A 22,508-nucleotide genomic window follows, 5' to 3' on the forward strand; every position below is an offset into this window, starting at 1 on the left:
GGCTAGCGGTTTGGGTCAAAAGGGGGCGTAGGTACCCGGGAACTACATTACCAATGCTCCCGCGCTCCTCATCTCACATGAAACACAACATGGCACCTGCTGGCCGGGGTGTTGTTGTGGTAGTCCTCTCATTTCTGTATTTATTCCGTGTTATATTTTCCACTGAATACTTCTCTACACTTACTTTTTTTAATAGCGAACTGCATAAACATGGTTGCAGCTCTCCGTCAGAATGGGAGGAATACGCAAGTGATTGCGGTAAGTTTTGCCACGTCCTCGTAACTCGCTGTGTAAATGTAGCTAGCTAGCAAAAGCTCTCTTTTTCCGCACCCGTTGACAGGAGGTTGGCTACTGTCCTAGCTAGCAAGCGATGGATATTACCCGCTCTCTCGTAGAGGTTAGGGTTTGATGGTAAAGGTCAGGGTAGAATCAGAGGCTCCTCAACTGATATGTCAAGATTTAATAGTACTAATAATACTTCGACAAGGTCCTCAGTTCCCCCAATAATACAGTGTTATGATGTCTTCACCTAAATACATTTTTATACACAATGTCAGCTAGTACATGCTGCGCGTCTTTCCTGCGCGTGAACGTAACCCAGAGCGCAACTCAAAGCTCGCGCTTGTCTTGCTTGCACAGGTTCTGTATTGGAATGTGCAATCAATGTATTCAAATAAAATCTAATTACATTGTAAACTGTGACTGAATCAAAAGATCTAGGATAATGAATGAAATATGAATTACTTTCCCACTGAACAATCACAAAGCTTGTAGTTAAGGCTTTTATGAATCATTCAACAATCAAATATTAGTATTTGATGTGACCTGTCCCTTCATTGCAGATCAGGTAAGAAGCCTGCAAATGTTTGTGATCCTTATCTATCCCCATAATGACCAAGTTGGCAGCAGTCGGGTTGCTGTGTTGAGTCTGATGCTGTATATTTCCCCACAGAGTCCTCCATTCTACAGTTGGACAGCCCAGACTGTGAGGAAGGAAGCAACCCGCCATGCGAGTCTGTCTTCTCTCTCAACGCAGAGAAAATCCTGGTGAAATGCACATAATTCACTAAGATCTCAATGCTTTTGCCTTGTAATTTTTGTTTGACTGACTCATCATTGTAGTGGAATATGGCACGTTTGTTTTCACAGTGGAGACTGAATGTGTAGCTAACTACAATGATCTTATCTTCTTTCAATCAGAGCCAAGCCAAGTTGTTCATAGAGCAGAAAAGATTCCCGTTTGCAGTGGACAACCACAACACAAATGAGGAGCTTGGTGAGTTAATCTTGTAAGAGTTTGGAATGTGGAGTGCATGCTATACATTTCTGCTATCAATGCCTTTTTGCTTGACTCATTTTCTTTTCATTGCAGCTATAGGATATGTTCTTATTGGCAATGGACTCTACGATGAAGCCATCAAACACTTCTCCTTGTTACTACAGGTTGGTTAACATTCATAGATGCATGAATTACAACACACATCTGTATATATGTCTTGGTCTGGCTTACTTGACAGTTTGAATAATGCATATTCTTTTGTTTAGTCAAATATATGAATAGTAGAGAGACACAGACTTCATTTACATTACATTACCTTTTCTCTTTCTCCTTGCTTTGAATATGTTGTGTGGTTTGCATTTGCAATAAAGGACACATTTCTTATCAGTGTTTGTTGTGCTCTGGTGTAGGGGGATCCAGAGGTGGTCAGCGCCATCTACGGGAGAGGGATAGCATACGGGAAAAAGAGTCTGCAGGTAAGTGATCACATTAGCATGATACGGGAGTTCACAGAATATTGATACTAGAAGTTCTATTCAGTTAGCCAATGTTTGCATTGAGACACATCTTAAATAAAAATCAAATCTGCTCAGCCTTTTGATTATGAGAGTGCCCCCACTGGGGACCCTACTCAGCAGTTAGCATGTGTGCGTATCAGTGGATGTGATTTGATAAAGGCTGAGAGTGGTGATTTTTTTGTCCTAGTGTGCCCAATGGAGGTGACACTGTTTATTTTCTTCTATGGAAGGACATCAAGAATGCAGACTTGGCGCTGTTCGAGTTAAGCCGAGTCATCACTCTGGAGCCCAACCGTCCTGAGGTGTATGAACAGCGGGCAGAGGTGAGGATAATGCTAAGCCTGTTATGGGTTAACCCTCTTTTTGTGTTAGACCTTGTGTTAGGGTATTGGCTTTTTTGGGGGTTCACTATCATGCTTGAATTGTATGTCTCTTTGAATGGAGCAGGTTTCTATGTCACCACATGCAAAATTGTTACAAATGAGTGAGGGCGGTGGTATTCGCTCAAGCAAGCATTAAAAAGATCTTGCACAGGAGACAACCACTGTTGTATTAACGGTATGCCTTGACGTAGCCTAGTTACTCGACCATTGGACTCCCCCACACAAGTAAAATGAAGGGAAAGTATATTCTCCTCTGATTTTCAAGTTTTACTTGTATAATGTGCTTGCAGATTCTTTCTCCTCTTGGAAGGATCAGTGAGGCTCTGAGTGATCTCTCCAAAGCCATCCAGCTCCAGCCCTCCGCCCGTCTCTACAGACACAGAGGAACTCTGCTCTTCATTTCCGAGGTCAGACTGGCAATGTATTAAAGTTTCTGATGAGTGTTGATATAGAGTTCAGTTCACACCGTGGGTTTTATAGGCTTTTTTCTTCTCTAAATAGGATTATGTGGCAGCTATGGAGGATTTTCAACAGTCTTTGGATCTGAAGAAAAACCAGCCCATTGCCATGCTATACAGAGGTCTAACCTTCTTCCACAGAGGAATGCTCAAGGTATAGACATTTTTGTAGAAAACCATAGTTGCTCAACTTTGAGTACTGCCAGTATAACCAGTTTTTGGTTATATCCCTGCACGTTTACGATACAGTTTTGTCTCCGATCCAGGAAGCCATTGAAACATTCAAGGAGGCCCTGAAATTAAAATCTGACTTCATAGATGCGTACAAAAGTCTCGGACAGGCTTACAGGTACAGTGGGGATGCTCTATGACCTGCTTTGGTTTCAACCAATGTGGCTCAAAGTTAGGGCCCTGAGTTCTTCCTAGTCAGGAAAAACTCAGGGCCTTAGTACTCATGGGCCAGTGCAGTAATTGATCCCTTTTGTGTGTCTGTAGGGAGCTGGGGGACTTTGAGGCAGCCATGGAGAGCTTCCAGAAAGCCCTGATGCTCAACCAGAACCACATCCAGTCTCTGCAGCTGAGAGGCATGATGCTATACCACCACGGCAGCCTCCAGGAGGCCATCGGCAACTTCAAGGTAATGGCCGTGTAACACACAGCTTCTTTCTCCTGACACAATCAGTCGACCACACATTACAAGTGATAACTAAAAATAGTTTTTATGTAGTTTAGTCTTAGTCATTTTGACAAAAATATCATAAAGATTTAGTCACATTTTTGTAATTTGAATAATTATTTAGTCTAGTTATTGTCAAAATGACGAAGACAGTGGGCCATTTTAGTCAACTAAATGCCCTTTCATTTTTAGTCACATTTTAGTTACATCACATTTTTATTGCCTCAATAACCTATAGTAAACATAAATCACTGACTTCCATGTGCACAAACATAGCCTTGTCCTACCAACATATTTTTGGGCATAACATCCTATCGCATGATTCTCTTTCCAACAGCCGAATTGGCAGCAGAACACATTACTCGGCAGCAGATTAAAAATCACATCTCTTGACAGGGCTCCAGATTAGCATTTTCCTCTAGGGGCACTGGTGCCCCTAACTCTTTCAGTTGACTTGGTCGCACCAATTTTTTCCTGTGGCATCACACAATGGAACAAATTATGAATCACCTTATAAAGTCATTCACAGTGCTTTAGACAGTGTAATTGGCTACTGAGATGGTAGGCTATTCAATAACTAAGTTGTTTCATCTAACATGTCCAAGCAGGAATGCATGATTCAAGATATTTTGATGTGCAACCTAATCCAGTAATTGTCATGAATTGTGGGTTGACAATTAGGCATTGTTATATTTTACTGTTAAAATAGGGCTCCACAATATTCTGAATTTTTTGGTTCAATAGAGATGAATTTGCCTACATCTTTATGTCTACTAATATCATAGGCTAATTTATTTTGGGGCTAATTCACCACACGAGGAAGTGAAAACTCAAAACACACTACTAGTTGTCATGTACAGTGGTGTAAAGCACTTATGTAAAAATACTTGAAAGTACTACTTAAGTAGTTTTTTGGGGTATCTGTACTTTATATTTTTCTCAACTTTTACTTTTACTCCACTACATTCCTAAAGAAAATAATGTAATTTTTTACTCCTTACATTTTCTTGATACCCAAAAGTACTCGTTACAATTTGGATGCTTAGCAGGACAGGATAATTGTCTAATTCACGCACTTATCAAGAGAACAGCCCATGTCATCTCCTACTGCCTTTGATCTGGCAGACTCACTTAACACAAATGCTTTGTTTGTAAATGATCTCTGAGGGGCTATCCGTAAATAAAATAAAAAACAAGATAATGGTGTCGTTTGCTTAATATAAAGATTTTTTAATGATTTATACTTTTACTTTTGTTACTTAAGTACATTTAAAACCAAATACTTTTAGACTTTTACTGAAGTATTATTTTCCTGGGTGACTTTCACTTTTACGTAATTTTCTTTTAAGGTGTTTTTACTTTTTAAAATTGGGTACTTTTTCCACCACTGGTGATGTATTAATTGAACAGCAATTTTTATGTCCTAAAAAAACTTTGGTAGTTGTAGCCTGCTACCCTACTGTAGCTATAGTAATCAAAGTTCTGTCATAAGTAGTGGTCTAAATAGCTAGCATTATCAATCTGTTATTACCTGAGCGTATATATTGAGATGATGCTCTTTCAGATGTCTCTTGAGGTTGGTAGTGTTTTTCCCCTTTTAATTGCGGGTGCAAACGCTTTCTTCTCCCGTGGAAACGTTGCATTCGCTCTTGTTTGAATCGACACGATGAGTAAAGTGGCTACAAACGTTGCCCCTTTTTTTACCGGGAGCTTGTGCCATACACCGGGAGAGTCGCCATGGCGTGTGCCTTATTTGCATCAATGATGTTTGCATCAATGATGTGTTGCTGCCAAATTGGAGAATGGGTCAATCTTTCCAAAAACTCTTGTCCAGTCCACTTACGAGAGTGTTCGTCAACTGAAACGAAAAATCATTTTCGTTTAGTTATAGTCTTCTGGGTCTATTCTAGTCAGTTATCATCTCGTCAATTGCCACTGAAAGATAGGTGCTTGCCGAATATCTTTGTTGACGAAATTAACACTGCAAGTTATTCTCCTGATGGTTTGTTGTCACTGTGGCTTCAGGCGGTTGATGGAAACGCAGGCTAACGAGCAGCAGTGCCATGCCCCTGAGCACAGATGTGTGTTATGTAGGCCACACTCTGACTGTCATCACCTTCCATATCCCTTATCTGTCTCCATGATGGCCTATTTGCCTACTGTCCCATCGGCAGCCCCTCTGTGGTGACTCCGTAGGCCTCATGCATTGATGTGGCATTACTTTGACGGCTACTACCAGGATGGCAGGTAGCCTAGCGGATAGGAGTGTCGGGCCAGTTACCGAAAGGTCGCTGGTTTGAATCCCGAGCTGACTAGGTGAAAAATCTGCCGATATGCCCTTGAGCAAGGTACTTAACCTTAATTCACCCTTTTTATAATGGCTGACCCTGGCCGTGACCCCACTCTCCGAGGGTGTCTTGGGGATTTGGGATATGCAAAAAACACATTTCCATTTCACACATGCGTATAGTACGCAGGACCAATATAGGCAACCACCAAATTAATATTATTATTAACTCTAATTGCTCCTGTAAGTTGCTCTGGATAAGAGTGTCTGCTAAATGACAAAAATGTATACACTACCGGTCAAAAAATGTAGAACACCAACTCATTCACAGGTTTTTCTTTATTTTTACTATTTTCTACATTTGTAGAATAATAGTGAAAACATCAAAACTATGAAATGACACATGTGGAATCATGTCGTAACCAAAAAAGTGTTAAAGAAATTAAAATATATTTTAGATTCTTCAAAGTAGCCACCCTTTGCCTTGATGACAGCTTTGCACACTTGGCATTCTTTCAACCAGCTTCATGAGATAGTCACCTGTAATGCATTTAAATTAACAGTTGTGCCTTCTTAAAAATGTATTTGTGAAAAAAGCTGTCATCAAGGCAAAGTGGCTATTTTGAAGAATACTTTTATTTGTTTAACACTTTTTTTGGTTACTACATGATTCCGTATGAGTCATTTCATAGTTTTGATGTCTTCACTATTATTCTACAATGTAGGAAATAGTAAAAATATATGTGTGTGTGTGTGTGTGTGTATACAGTTGAAGTCGGAAGTTTACATACACCTTAGCCAAATATATTTCAACTCAGTTTTTCACAATTCCTGACATTTAATCGAAGTAAAAATTCCCTGTCTTAGGTCAGTTAGGATCACCACTTTATTTTAAGAATGTGAAATGTCAGAATAATAGTAGAGAGAATTATTTATTTCAGCTTTTGTTTCTTTCATTACATCCCCAGTGGATCAGAAGATTACATACACTCAATTAGTACTTGGTAGCATTGTCTTTAAATTGTTTAACTTGGGTCAAACGTTTCGGGTAGCCTTCCACAAGCTTCCGACAATAAGTTGGGTGAATTTTGGCCCATTCCTCCACAGAGCTGGTGTAACTGAGTCAGGTTTGAAGGCCTCCTTGCTCGCACACGCTTTTTGAGTTCTGCCCACAAAATTTCTATAGGATTGAGGTCAGGGCTTTGTGATGGCCACTCCAATACCTTGACTTTGTTGTCCTTAAACCATTTTGCCACAACTTTGGAAGTCTGCTTGTGTTCATTGTCCATTTGGAAGACCCATTTGCGACCAAGCTTTAACTTCCTGACTGATGTCTAGAGATGCTGCTTCAATATATCTACGTAATTTTCCTACCTCATGATGCCATCTATTTTGTGAAGTGCACTAGTCCCTCCTGCAGCAAAGCACCCCCACAACATGATGCTGCCACCCACGTGCTTCACGGTTGGGATGGTGTTCTTCGGCTTGCAAGCCTCTCCCTTTTTCCTCCAAACATGACGATGGTCATTATGGCCAAACCGTTCTATTTTTGTTTCATCAAACCAGAGGACATTTCTCCAAAAAGTATGATCTTTGTCCCCATGTGCAGTTGCAAAACGTAGTCTGACTTTTTTATGGTGGTTTTGGAGTAGTGGCTTCTTCTTTGCTGAGCGGTCTTTCAGGTTATGTTGATATAGGACTCGTTTTACAGTGGATGTAGATACTTTTGTACCTGTTTCCTCCAGCATCTTCACAAGGTCCTTTGTTGTTCTGGGATTGATTTGCACTTTTCGAACCAAAGTACGTTCACCTCTAGGAGACAGAACACGTCTCCTTCCTGAGGGTATGATGGCTGCGTGGTCCCATGGTGTTTATACTTGTGTACTATTGTTTGTACAGATGAACATGGTACCTTCAGGCGTTTGGAAATTGCACCCAAGGATGAACCAGACTTGTGGAGGTCTACAATTATTTTTCTGTCTTGGCTGATTTCTTTTGATTTTCCCATGATGTCAAGCAAAGAGGCACTGAGTTTGAAGGTAGGCCTTTTAATGACTCCAACCTAAGCGTATGTAAACTTCCGACTTCAACTGTGTGTGTGTGTGTGTAATGAGGCGTCACTGCAGTATCTGGTTCGAATACAGGCTGCATTACATCCGGCCGTGATTGGGAGTCCCATATGGCGGCGCACAATTGGTCCGGGCTTGGCCGGGATAGACCGTCGTTGTAAATAAGAATTTGTTCTTAACTGACTTGCCTAGTTAAATAAAACACATCAGCTTACAGGACCGTGTCATGTGCTTCCCACACTACCTGTGGAGAATGTGGTTTGGTGGAGTCATGATTAATCAGTCTAGAGCCGTCACCCGCAGGCCGTTCACGCAGTCATCAGCGATCTGCAGTAATATCCACTTTGAGTCAGAATTATGTATGTGTGAATTTGAGGTTCCCTCCCTTTTTTAGTTATTACACCTATTGGCGTCATTGGACTTGATGTGCGACACCTTCATGTTGAATTGTGTTTTGCAGAGATGTCTACAGCTGGAGCCCTACAACGAGGTATGTCAGTACATGAAGGGTCTGAGCCACGTGGCTATGGGGCAGTTCTATGAAGGCATCAAGGCTCAGACGAAAGTCATGTTGAACGACCCTCTGCTGGGCCAGAAAGCAAGCTCGGAGTATCTCAAAGTGAAATACCTCAGAGGTGAGTGCAGCATTCGTGACCTCTCAACTAACATTTCAACCTGAAGCTGGATGTTTTATCTTTGATTGTTTCTTATCTCTGGAGATTGATGGTTTGAATCTCTCATGTCACCCCCCCCCCCCCACCACCACCACCACCACAGAATACTCTCGCTACTTGCACTCACATCTTGACATACCTGTGGCAGAATACAATGTTGATCAGGATCTTCCAGGAAACTTCAAAAACCACTGGGCAAAAAACCTCCCTTTTCTTATAGAAGACTATGAGGAGCAGCCAGGACTGCAGCCTCATATTAAGTGAGTTCTAAGGGATATACACCTGCTACTGACTGAACACAGTTCAATATCTTCTGCCAGCATTGCAGTATAGGCTAACTGATAGGTTATAGAATAGGCTCATTTACTGTAGTTGACATGGACCTACTGAGTGTTTGTGCTATTCAACCCATTTGTAACTGATCTTGTTTCATGCCTTGTCATTGTATGGATGTTCTACCTCAGAACTTTGAAAGCTACAACACTGAAGTTCAGAAGCTCATTTGCACAGCTGATCACCTTGGTGGCCTTATGCAATACAATACTCCAGGATTTCTTCCAAATCGCAGAATACACAGAGGTGGGTGAGTCACCTAGACACATTAGAATTCATACTAAAATCTGTTGTCCTCTTGTGTACCTTCTCAGCTGAAATCAGATTAAGTAACTCTATAACTTTTAATGTACTAATATCAGCCCTGAACTTGTTAAAAAACCCTATGCATGCTGGTATGAAAGTTTTTTTTGTTTTTTTAATTTATTTTTTATTTTTTCTGGAATACGTATTCTCTGATCCCATCCTATGTCTTAAATCCGGTAGCTCCATAACAGTATATTTCAAAGTTTTGAAATTTAACATGTTCTGTGTTTCACTTCGAAAGCTATGGGTCTGGCGACTCTAGAGGTCATGCAGGCTATGCAGCGCACCTGGAGCAACTCTAAGGTGCGAGTCAATGGCAAAACCAGGCAGATGCAGTGGAGAGACATGTTCGATATAGCTGTCAAATGGAGGAGGTGAGGTTTGGGTGTGAGACTGTTTGAGAAAGTTACTATACAATAAAGTTATTACAACAATGCACATCTGCAGTATCGATCAACACCCTGTCTGCAGTTTTTTTATTGTCAGTCTGTGAGGTTTGATACATGTTTCATGTCAAGTCATTCTGTTGGTCTGTCCCTGTGAAGGATCGCTGATCCAGACCAGCCTGTTCTTTGGCTGGACCAGATGCCTGCCAGAAGTCTCAGCCGAGGGTTCAATAACCATATCAACCTCATCAGGTAACCTAAAGGAAAACGACATATCATCTCAAAGATAGTCACTGTGTAAATCTAACACACAACAAACTGTAGAGTCAAGTTGTATTTTTAGAAATCCTTTTTGATAATGTGGTTTCCTGTTTTTTGTCTCACAGAGGACAGATCATCAACATAAGATACTTGGCGTATTTTGAGAAAATACTCAACTTCATCAAAGATCGAATATTGGTTTACCACGGGTGGGTTTTTTAAAGAAAATACAGATAGCGTTCTATTGGAGAAATATCTTGGCTTACTTATGCATTGTCCTCAGGGCATACAACCCAAGAGGCCTACTGGAAGTCAGACAAGCACTGGAAAATGTGGACAAGGTGGAAGACCTTCTCCCCATAATGAAGGTAATAAGGAACAACCACCAGATAAGAAAATATTGACTCCTCGAAATAGTATGATATAGTGTTTTCAGATTCTGGACCCAGGGGGCATAGCTCTGAGGCCTGATATATTCATGGACACAGCATATAGGTCCTAGGAACTACTAAGTGGTGTGTGCTAGATACGATATAATGTGCTAAAAGGTCTATTGCAAAAACATCCAAATTGAGATATCAACTTGGCATGAGTTTCACAACTGTCTTTTCATTTTTATCCTGAAGCAGTTTAACAGTAAAACAAGGGATGGCTTCACAGTGAACTCCAAGGTGCCCAGTCTAAAAGATCCCGGGAAAGAATATGATGGTTTCACGATCACCATAACAGGAGACAGGTCAGTTTATTTCGTTCTAATAAATTAATAACAAACTCCTCTCTTGACATTATAATTTCCATCAGTGGTTTGCCTAAGCTTTTCCAATCATACAGAAATTTGAGACACATTTTCTCATAACTGAACATCATTTAATGTGGAAAAACATCAGTTTATTATGTCAGCTCAGTTGAAAGCAGTTAAATACTTCAATGCATTGTATATTCTTGTTCATTCGAATTCAGCGCTCAGGGGTTTCTGTTAGGGAACTTCTAGCAAATGTTCTAGATCTGTTTGTTGAAGTTGCATTCAATTTATGTACATACTAGAACACCTCATCCTTTCCTTGCATAACACCATGTTGAACAGGGAAATAAAATGTAACTTTTCCAAGTGCCCCTTGAAGGGAAAGAACCAGACAACCAGTCCGTTTGGTGGTGCAGAACAAAAACACTGAGAAACTGCCGGAGGAGTAAAATCATTTGAATTCAATCACTTTTTGACAGCACCCGTTTTGATTTGAACAAAACCTTCCATAAATATTTGCTCAGAAAGTTACTTTTTGGGGTCTGAATGCCAAAACATTCAAGAGATAAAGGTGCTCAAAGTTGACCCATTTTGCATACCCCACCATAAAAATCGAATCAAATTTTATTGGAGATGTTATTGCGGGTGTAGCGAAATGCTTGTGTTCCTAGCTCCAACAGTGCAGTAGTATCTAACAGTTCACAACAATACACAAATCTAAAAGTAAAATAATGGAATTAAGAAATATATAAATATTAGGACGAGCAATGTCGAAGTGGCATTGACTAAATACAGTAGAATAGAATACAGTATATACATATGAAATGAGTAAAGTAGTATGTAAACATTATTAAAGTGACTCGTGTTCCATTATTAAAGTGGCCAGTGATTCCATGTCTGTATATAGGGCAGCAGCCTCTAAGGTGTAGCTTTTCCACTCTTAGTAGCCATGTTGTACTTTTTCAGTTTTGAGTACATCTTGTAGAAGAAAGCGAAGCGCTGCGTAAAGTAAAGTAAACTTCCCTGCATCGTGCTGATTTTTCAATTGAGAATAAATCGTTTTACGCACATCTCTAGCGTAATGGCCGTTTGTCCTACAAAGGGCGATCACATACTCATGGAAAGCCCAGCTCATTGGCCATCTAGCTAGCTATGTTTTAAAACGATAGGTGGTCACCGGACCAAGACACTGTCAATTAAGTGAACACCATCCGTCTCATTGGTGCATAATGATGGCTGACCTTGATGGGCTAATTGACGTGTTGTGTAGCCAGTATGTAATGTAGAATGATGAAACAAGGTTTGGTTGACTTCTAGAGTGTCTGAGGATTGCACAGAAACTGAACTTGACTGGGTGAGACAAGGTTTAGCCGATTTAGATTTCATAAATTGGTTTGTTGAAAGAGTCGGAATTCATGCAAATTGCTGTATAGAACATGGATCGTGTTAGGATATATAAAAAAAACTAGGCTACATCTTATCCGTGGGACCCCAGGATGACAATCTGAGCAAGATTACTGAATGTAAGTGCATTATTTACTGTCAGAGGTGAATGTATCAAACCAGTTGCCTTGATAAGTTGCTTTGTTGTTGTGCACTACCCTCAAACAATAGCATGGTATTTTTTTACGCTGTAATAGCTACTGTAAACTGGACACTGCAAATAGATTAACAATCATTTAAGCTTTCTGACGATATAAGACATGTCTATGTCCCGGAAAGTTGGCTGTTTACAACGCCATTCTAGTCAAATATCGCATATTAAGCCAGTAGAGGTTAAACAAATGTGGTTACTACTGACTCCTTGTGGATTTGTGTAATTTGATAAGAACCGCATTGTCCTTCAATAATAACGAACGCCAAAATGAGTTTGGACTTCTTGAACCATACACAAACATTAGATTTATGTAAAGTAAATTCATAATGTTTACTTTTATCATTAACGCTTAGATCTAAGTATAAACAAGTGCAAGCAAACAAGCTGCGACGAGGTAGGCCTATTCGTTCAGCACTTTCAAAATGGACACTGAAATTCAGATGTTAGTTCGGATAAATTCAGCAAGTTGCATGTTGAGACCTTAACTTTACTCTTCTTTAAGTCACCACACAGAGAGCGAGAGAGACTCAGTTAGCCTACCATTTGAAGTATTTTATTAGGCCTATGTGGTCTAAAAAGGAAGGAAAATACAATCATGAGGTTCCACTTTTATAGACATTATACAGAAGCACAGACAGTGCAATGTGCAAACTAAACAAAACAACCCTCACAATATCAACTGGAATTACATTGGTCTATTCCTAAACTTTTTGTTGAAAACAAATATTTGAATGGGAAGAGACTGTCACTGAAAAACATGGTTACAGACCCAACAACATTTATATAGTATCTCCTCCTCGTCAACAAAAACACATGAGCTAATTATAATACACAAAGTATGCAAAACAATTATATCAATCCAACATTGCCTTAAAGATAGACCTATATAAGCAATAGGCCTATAACAATTGAGATGCACAAACTATGGCACAAGGGAACGATGAGTGGATAAGAGGCAAGCTGTAATTTCGATTAAGACATTAATGAGCAAGCTAAGATGGAGGTAGTCAATATAACTATTTGTTCAGCACTTTTGAAATGTACAGTTACAGAATTTAGAACATGGGGCGTTCTTACAGTATTCTCCCTGCTCACCAAGTCAGAACCGTATGATAAATAAAGGTGGCATATAAGCAGACAATGAAAGCTCTCACGATATTCGATGATGACGACAAAAAGAAACAGGCTATAGGTACATGTGCACCACCAAGTCAGAACAGTAGGCTAAGTTCTTAGGGGGAAAGGGACCAAATTATTAGGGTGAGGCACATGGGCTACTAACAACTTACTATGCAACATACACTTAGTGTTACTTTCTTAGCTATAGTATACAGTGCTTTCGGAAAGTATTCCGACCCCTTGACTTTTTCCACTTACTTGGACCACACACCCTCTCCACCGAATAGCAGGCAGGGGAAGCAAAATAGTGATCGCAACACTTGCAGTTATCCACTGATGCCTTCCAAACCACTCATTGTTGAATTTGCGATTTCCGACTGGTTGTGTAATGTTTATGTCCAATGGCCGATGATCATCAGTATATTTGATCTAATTTCTCTTCATATGACAAGGATTGAAAAGGATTTGCCAGTAGTTTGTCCGTGATTCCTGATGTTGATTGCTTGTCTAGTTTGCTAGCTAAGATTTTTAGTATGATGTTGACATCATCAGTCCAATCAAAGCTACGCTAGATGTAACGTTATTTGATGTAATTTATCTGTGACCAATGACCTTGAGCCTTCTTGGATGGGCTCTTCTAATGTAAATCTATGGCAGCACCCAAGGGGGCTTGAACTGCCTAGCTCTCCTTGTAGATTATGAGTGACAGAACACTGAGCCAATCACAGCTCAACTAGAGTTGATTACCAACACCTACGCTGCCTCATCTACCGAAAGAGACCATGTTTGTATGCGACATTATTCACTCAATACATTTGTTTATACATTGTTTGCAAACTGATATGTGTGACAAACTAATGCCAAAATAACATGCTAAACAGGTAGGGCTCAAAACAGGTTGGGCTCTACCTGACCTGCCCTGAATGATGGGTCGCCACTGACGTGGTGTCTCAATTGATGGCGGGCACAACACAAAAACCTCAGATGGAAAAAAACACAAAAAGCCACAGATGAAATGGGGTCTAAGCTACAACATATTCTACTATGAAACAAATTGGAGTTTACACATTTTTAGATAATTTACGTTAAAGGTTTAAAAATGCATGCATGTATATGTGTGTGTATATAATATACATTAGATTGACAACACTGTAAGCTTTTAAATTACAGTGCCTTTGGAAATTATTCAGAACCCTTGACTTTTTCCACATTTTGTTACGTTACAGCCTTATTCAAAAATGTATTATATTGTTTTTTTCCCCTCTACACACAATGCCCCATAATGACATAATAAAAATAGTTTTTTAGACATTTTTGCAAATGTATCAAAAAACAATCACGTTTACATAAGTATTCAGACCCTTTACTCAGTACTATGTTGAAGCACCTATGGCAGTGATTACAGCATTGAGTCTTGGGTATGAAGCTTTGCACACCTATATTTGGGGAGATTCTCCCATTTTTCTATGCAGATCTTTTCAAGCTCTGAGCGCTCTGGAGCAGGTTTTCATCAAGGATCTCTCTTTACTTTGCTTCGCTCATCTTTGCCTCAGTCCTGACTAGTCTCCCAGACCCTGCCGCTGAAAAACATGCCCACAGCATGATGCTGCCATCACCATGCTTAACCGTAGGGATGGTGCCAGGTTTACTCCAGACGTGACGCTTTGCTTTCAGGCCAAAAGGTTCAAGCTTGGTTTCATCAGACCAGAGAATCTTGTTTCTCATGGTCTGTGAGTCTTTAGGTGCCTCTTAGCAAACTCGAAGCGGGCTGTCATGTGCCTTTTACTGAGGAGTGGCTTCTGTCTGGCCACTCTACCATAAAGGCCTGATTGGTGGTGCTGCAGAGATGGTTGACCTTCTGGAAGGTTCTCCCATCAACACAGAGGAACTATAGAGCTCTGTCAGAGTGACCATCGAGTTCTTGGTCACCTCCCTGACCAAGGCCCTTCTCCACCGATTTGCTCAGTTTGGCCATGCGGCCAGCTCTAGGAGGAGTCTAGGTGTGGGCAATTCCTTCGACTTCATGGCTTAGTTATTGCTCTGACATGCACTGTCAACTGTGGGACCTTATATAGACAGGTGTGTGCCTTTTCAAATCATGTCCAATCAGTTGAATTTACCACAAGTGGACTCCAATCAATTTGTAGAAACATCTCAAGGATGATCAATGGAAACAGGATGCACCTGAGCTCAATTTCGAGTCTCATAGCAAAGGGTCTGAATACTTATGTAAATAAGGTATTTCAGTTTTTTATTTAGAATAAATTAGCAAAAATGTCTAAACCTGTTGTTATGGGGTATTGTGTGTAGATTGCTGAGAAGAAATATTTAAAATGTTTTAGAATAAGTGTCTAACTTAACAAAAAAAGTCAAGGGGTCTGAATACTTTCTGAAGGCACTGTATATCAAACTCAATCATTTATCCTTTTCAGTGATGAAGACATGGATGTCTCATGGTATGGTGGGGAATACAAAATGGGTCAATTTTGAGCACCTTGTATCTCCTGAATGTTTTGTCATTCAGGTCCAAAAAGTGATTTTCTGACCACTTCTTCCATGGGCAAATATGTATGGGAAGTTTTGTTTAAATCAAAAGGGATGTTGTCAAAAAGTGGATTTACTCAAAGCAAGAACTGCAGTGTGACATACTGTATGGATATCCTCAAGTGTGAAATATTAGTTAAAATGAATGGTTGCATCTGAGAAATGAAATACACTGAACAAAAATACTGTATAAACACATGCAACAATTTTAAAGATTTTATTGACTTAGTTCATATAAGGAAATCAGTCAATTGAAGTAAATTCATTAGGCCCTAGTCTATGGATTTCACATGACTGGGAATACAGATATGCATCTGTTGGTCACAGATACCTTAAAGAAAAGGTAGGGGCATAGATCAGAAAACCAGTCAGTATCTGGTGTGACCACCATTTGCCTCATGCAGAGTGACATTTCCTTTGCATGAAGTTGATTGTGGCCTGTGGAATGTTTTCTCACTACTCTTCAATGGCTGTGTGAAGTTGCTGGATATTGTCGGGAACCAGAACACGCTATCGTACACGTCGATCCAGAGCATCCCAAACATGCTCAATGCCTGACATGTCTGGTAAGTATGCGGGCCATGGAAGAACTGGGATATTTTCAGCTTCCAGGAATTGTGTACAGATCCTTGCGACATGGAGCTGTGCATTATCATGCTGAAACATGAGGTGATGGCAGCTGATGAATGGCACAACAATGGGCCTCAGGATTTCGTCACAGTTTTTCTGTGCATTCAAATTGCCATCGCTAAAATGCAATTGTGCTCATTGGCTGTAGCTTATGCCTGCCCATACCATAACCCCACCGCCCCCATGGGGCACTCTGTTCACATCGTTGACATCAGCAAACCCACAGTTTCATCAGCTGTCTGGGTGGCTGGCCTCAGACGATCTCGAAGGTGAAGAAGCCGAATGTGGAGGACCTGGGCTGGCGTGGTTACACGTGCTATGCGGTTGTGAGGCTGGTTGGACGTACTGCCGAATTATCTAAAATGACATTGGAGGCGGCTTATGGTAGAGAAATTAACATTAAATGACCTGGCAACAGCTCTGGTAGACATTCATGCAGTCAGCATGCCAATTGCACGCTCCCTCAACTTGAGTCATCTGTGGCATTGTGTTGTGTGACACAACTTCACATTTTAGAGTGGCTTTTTATTGTTCCCGGTGCACCTGTGCAATGATCATGCCGTTTTAATCCACTTCTTGATTTGCCACACCTGTTATGTGGATGGATTATTTTAGCAAAGGATAAATGCTCACTAACAGGGATGTGACAATTGTGCACAAAATTTGAGAGAAATAAGCTTTTTGTTGGATGAAATATTTCTGTATTTTTTAAATTTTTAATTCAGCTCATGAAACATGGGACCGACACTTTTCGTGTTGCGTTTTTATATTTTTGTTCACTATTGAAACGGCCAACCCCCTATTTGAACGTATTGCATTCTTTGTCATTCAGTTCGGACTTTCTGAAAAAAACTTGAAATACAAAGCTTGAAATATGATTCAGCTTGTTATTCTACCTCTAACCCTACAGCTTTCACCAAAGTGTGCCTTGTTATCTGTCCCATGATGAATGTTGATGTATGTACAGTTGATGTCCATAGAGACCAAGGTGTTTGTTCAGACGGTGTGTATTTGTGTTACCTTAGAGTGGGGAACATGCTGTTCTCAGTGGAGACCCAGACCACAGAGGAGCGCACTCAGCAGTACCAGTCTGAGATTGAGTCCATCTACAAAGACCTGACTGCCAAAGGCAAGGCTCTCATGCTGTCCACTGAACTTGGGGTATACTCTCTCTCTTCCCCTCTCTTCTTCTTCCCTATTCCCTCTGTTTTCTTTTCTCTGACTGTCAGTGTTGGCTTCCAGTTGTGCGATTTTTAAATGCCATCAACAATCTGATCCATACTGTTGCTTTCCTATCTGATGTAACGCACATGTTTTTCTATTTTCTATTGTCGTGTTGATAGATGTATTCTCTACCACTGAAAATGTGGAGCAGTTTGTTTCATATGAGGCTACCTTACCTGTTAAAGGGAAAATCCACTCAAAAACATATATATAAACTCAGCAACAACAAAAAAACGTCCCTTTTTCAGGACCCTGTCTTTCAAAGATAATTTGTAAAAATACAAATAACTTCACCGATCTTCATTATAAAGGGTTTAAACACTGTATTCCCATGCTTGTTCAATGAACCATAAACAATTAATGAACATGCACCTGTGGAACAGTCGTTAGTGTCTTAACAGCTTACAGATGGTAGGCAATTAAGGTAACAGTTATGAAAACTTAGGACACTAAAGAGGCCTTTCTACTGACTCTGAAAAACACCAAAAGAAAGATGCCCAGGGTCCCTGCTCATCTGCGTGAACGTGCCTTAGGCATAATTGTTTTTCACCTTTATTTAACCAGGTAGGCTAGTTGAGAACAAGTTCTCATTTACAACTGCGACCTGGCAAAGATAAAGCAAAGCAGAGTTACACATGGAATAAACAAACATACAGTAGAAAAAGTTTATATACAGTGTGTGCAAATGAGGTAGGATAACGGATGTAAGGCAATAAATAGACCATAGTGGCAAAATAATTACAATATAGCAATTAAACACTGGAGTGATAGATGTGCAGAAGATGAGTGTACAAGTAGAGATACTGGGGTGCAAAGGAGGAAAAATAAATAAAATAGATAACAGTATGGGGATGAGGTAGTTGGATGGGCTATTTAAAGATAGTTGATGTGCAGTGATCTGTGAGCTGCTCTAACAGCTGGTGCTTAAAGCTAGTGAGGGTGATATGAGTCTCCAACTTCAGTGATTTGTGCAGTTCCTTCCAGTTATTGGCAGCAGAGAAATGGAAGGAAAGGTGGCCGATAGGAATTGATTTTGGGGGTGACCAGTGAAATATATCTGCTGGAGAGCGTGCTACTATGCGTGCTGCTATGGTGACCAGTGAGCTAGCTTTACCTAGCAAAGACTTATAGATGACCTGGAGCCAGTGGGTTTGGCGATGAATATGAAGCGAGGGCCAGCCAACGAGAGCATACAGGTCGCAATGGTGGGTAGTTTATGGGGCTTTGGTGACAAAATGGACGGCACTGTGATAGACTGCTTCCAATTTGCTGAGTAGAGTGTTGGGGGCTATTTTGTAAATAACATCGCCGAAGTCAAGGATTGGTAGGATAGTCAGTTTTTTACGAGGGTATGTTTGCAAGGAGGCATGAGGACTGCACAGGTGTAACAACACCTGCACAGGATCGGTACATCCGAACATCACACCTGCAGGACAGGTACAGGATGGCAACAACAACTGCCCGAGTTACACCAGGAACGCACAATCCCTCCATCAGTGCTCAGACAATCCGCAATAGGCTGAGAGAGGCTGGACTGAGGGTTGTAGGTCTGTTGTAAGGCCGGTCCTCACCAGACATCACCGGCAATAACGTTGCCTATGGGCACAAACCCACCATTGCTGGACCAGACAGGACTGGCAAAAAGTGCTCTTCACTGACGAGTCGCGGTTTTGTCTCACCCGGAGGGATGGTCGAATTCGCGTTCAGCGTCGAAGGAATGAGCGTTACACCGAAGCCTGTACTCTGGAGCGGGATCAATTTGGAGGTGGAGGGTCCGTCATGGTCTGGGGCGGTGTGTCACATCATCATCGGACTGAGCTTGTTGTCATTGCAGGCAATCTCAACACTGTGCATTACAGGGAAGAGATCCTCCTCCCTCATGTGGTACCCTTCCTGCGGACTCATCCTGACATGACCCTCCAGCATGACAATGCCACCAGCCGTTCTGTGCGTGATTTCCTGCAAGACAGGAATGTCAGTGTTCTGCAATAGCCAGCGAAGAGCCTGGATCTCAATCCCATTGAGCACGTCTGGGACCTGTTGGATTGGAGGGTGAGGGCTAGAGCCATTCCCCCCAGAAATGTCCAGGAACTTGCAGATGTCTTGCTGGAAGAGTGGGGTAACATCTCACAGCAAGAACTGGCAAATCTGGTTCATGAGGAGGAGATACAGTACTTAATGCAGCTGGTTGCCACACCAGATACTGACTTACTTTTGATTTTGACCCCCCCCCCCCCCCCCCCCCCCCCCCTTTGTTCAGGGACACATTTTTCAATTTCTGTTAGTCACAAGTCTGTGGAACTTGTTCAGTTTGTCTCAGTTGAATCTTGTTATGTTCATACAAATATTTACACATGTTAAGTTTGCTGAAAATATATGAAGTTGACAATGAGTGGACGTTTCTTTTTTTTGCTGAGTTAGATTTTTCCTCCGTATTCCCACTGTTGATAAAGTCCCAAAATGTTTTGCAAGTCAGCGGTCAAGTTTTCAAGATATTGGACTTTCATGTGACCACATCATCATTGTGTAATGATATTACCTCTGTAAGTGGACCCTGTAGTATGAATTGTGTTTTTGTTTCTATCTTTTAGGATGCAGATGCAGTGTGTAATTTAATCCTCTCCCTGGTTTACTACTTCTGTAACCTTATGCCCCTCTCCAGAGGGTCCAGGTAAGTTTTGTCCAAATCATATTTTCTGCTATAACCATCAATACATGTTAAGGCATGTGTTTCAGTTGGTCTTCTCTGAATTGTGATTTCATTTTGTGAAACGGTTTTTAGTTATGAAATCAGTACCATTTCCCCATTTTTGTTTTTTTTGTTTTTGTTGTCTCCATTTCCCTTTTCAGTGTTGTGGCATACTCTGTTGTCATGGGAGCACTAATGGCCAGTGGAAAGGAGGTGATAGGCAGAATCCCAAAAGGGAAGGTAATAGTGGCGTTTTGCTCTACTTTACACTACTTCATTCTAATACGTTACATTTCCCAGTGGTGGTATCAATGTTGTAACAATGTGCCTGGTTTAAGTATTTTTCTCTTTTTTTTTTTCAGTTGGTTGATTTTGAAGCCATGACAACACACAGTCCTGATAGCTTTAGTAAAACAGCTAAAAACTGGATGAATTTAAAGAGGTGAGTAGCTCGGCATGCCCACTGTTATCAACTTTAACCACATCATAAGATGGCCAATTATTGTATTGATAAACTTTTTTTTTTACCTCAGCTTACCATTGTGGTACCAGAGTCTTCCATCGGTAGCAGAAACGTTCCAGACGACTAGAACCATGATAGAGGTCCTCAACACGGACTCGACATCACACTGTCCAAAGAAGTCCTAACACCACGTCTCCTGATGAGAACAAGGGCCACTCTCCCTGTCCACTCTCTCTGCTCATAGTCTCTCTGGCCAAGCTCAACCCCCAAAGCACAACGTCTGTCTAAACATGATTTATGGGAACTACATGTTTGTTCAGATATGTATGCAATACCAGCAAAACCCTAGTAGGGTCTAGTATGTAAAAGCTAAGAAGCATAATTGATTTGAATGGGAGGTAATCTCGATTGTGATTGGCTCTAAAATGCAAACTATTTTCTTTTTAAAAACTCTGTCTGTAAGCAGAGAAAGTGGGGGAGGAGATTCTAAGATATACACTTTCCTTCAGGGCTATTCTATTCCACTTGGGATACTTGAACATTTTCGAAAAGTCAAGCAATCTTTTTATTTAGTCTTGTCGATGGTGCGATTGTGGAGAGTGTCACTCTGTGGCATTGCCTTTTTCAGTAATTGTTTTTAACGTGACCAATAAAGGGCATGAGGCAGGGTTGGTTTTAGGTTAGGTCAAACTTGTTTTGGGGAAAGAACACAACAGTAGTCCTCTGGTCTTATTTTGAGACATCAGTTTCTGTCTTGTTGCTGTTCTCTCTTTATCAAATTATTTGAAAACATTTGAAGGAAAAAATAATGGTCTTACTGACACAACATTTGAACAAATGTTCAGGGATACATTAAGGGGAGTTTGTTCAACTGCTCTGAAGAACCTCTTCATGTGAGGACAAGCTTTGGTGTTCAGTTTGTATGTTTCCCACTTACCCTTAAAATTAAAAACCTCTTCAGGATCGGCCCCTTTTTTTTCTTCAATTTTCGCCTTAAATGACATTCCCAAATCTAACTGAACCATTGCATTTCTGTTATAAATGTTGTATCAAGACTGCCAAAATGTGCCTAATTGGTTTATTAATAACTTTTCATGTTCAAAACTGTGCACACTCCTCAAACAATAGCATGGTATTCTTTCACTGTAATAGCTACTGTAAATTGGACAGTGCAGTTAGATTAACACGAATTTAAGCTTTCTGACAATATCAGATATGTCTATGTCCTGGGAAATGTTCTTGTTACTTACAACCTCATACTAATCGCATTAGCCTACGTTAGCTCAACGTCCCGCAGGGGACCCACCGATCCTGAAGAAGTTTGTGAATGACAGAATAAATTATGCATTGCCTGCCTGAATCCTTACGTAATGAGCTCCAGAGGATCAAAATAAATAACCAACAACAATTTTAAGTACTCTGCTTAACTTTATTTTATTTTTTGGCAGAACTTTTATCATGTTTCCAAATCAATGTTAGTGCTGAATGGCTGGGAGATTTGTTTTAATCTTTTTTTTTTGCACTGGGTGAGTTAGCTATGTTTATTAAAGCGCTAAGGTGGATTTTTAAGCATATGTCCCAGCTTGAAGTTTAAACTTGAAGGAAAGAAATCTGTGGAGATTTTAGGGAATTGGGATGTTCAATGGTCAATACAATTGGTTGACAAATGAGTTGTTGTGTCTTGTTATTTCAATTCAACCAGGAGTGATACTGATAGTTATCTAAAGTTATACCAGATCACCCACTAAGACATTAATTCATGAGCTTTCTTGCTACCCCTTTCAAACACATCTTGCTTGTACTTTCATTCAGGTCAGCAGATGTTGCACAAGTGCTCCTAAATACTGTAAACCACCATGACTTTAGCCAA

At 40.6% G+C, this 22,508-nt stretch overlaps 1 protein-coding gene across 4 annotated transcripts; it reads left to right on the plus strand.

The window, feature by feature from the left end:
* Positions 1-38: 38 nt before the first annotated feature.
* ttc13 (tetratricopeptide repeat domain 13) lies at positions 39-22,308 on the plus strand. 4 transcript variants are annotated; one of them, XM_055872755.1, is made up of 23 exons: positions 39-258; positions 953-1,047; positions 1,201-1,276; positions 1,373-1,443; positions 1,690-1,755; positions 2,028-2,120; positions 2,471-2,587; positions 2,682-2,792; positions 2,905-2,987; positions 3,134-3,275; positions 8,131-8,305; positions 8,448-8,604; positions 8,793-8,923; positions 9,225-9,357; positions 9,529-9,621; positions 9,756-9,839; positions 9,914-9,998; positions 10,257-10,366; positions 17,288-17,423; positions 20,078-20,157; positions 20,337-20,415; positions 20,538-20,617; positions 20,709-22,308. In XM_055872755.1, exons 1-23 carry the CDS (start codon positions 54-56, stop codon positions 20,821-20,823), a joined length of 2,517 nt encoding a protein of 838 aa, XP_055728730.1. In that variant the 5' UTR covers positions 39-53; the 3' UTR covers positions 20,824-22,308. The 4 variants fall into 4 exon arrangements, with proteins under 4 accessions (XP_055728730.1, XP_055728731.1, XP_055728732.1 ...); XM_055872756.1 differs by having other exon boundaries at positions 10,260-10,366; XM_055872757.1 differs by having other exon boundaries at positions 9,929-9,998.
* The last annotated feature ends 200 nt before the right edge of the window (positions 22,309-22,508 follow it).

Source organism: Salvelinus fontinalis, chromosome 20 (assembly GCF_029448725.1).
Source record: "Salvelinus fontinalis isolate EN_2023a chromosome 20, ASM2944872v1, whole genome shotgun sequence".
In the NCBI taxonomy this organism is placed as follows: domain Eukaryota; kingdom Metazoa; phylum Chordata; class Actinopteri; order Salmoniformes; family Salmonidae; genus Salvelinus; species Salvelinus fontinalis.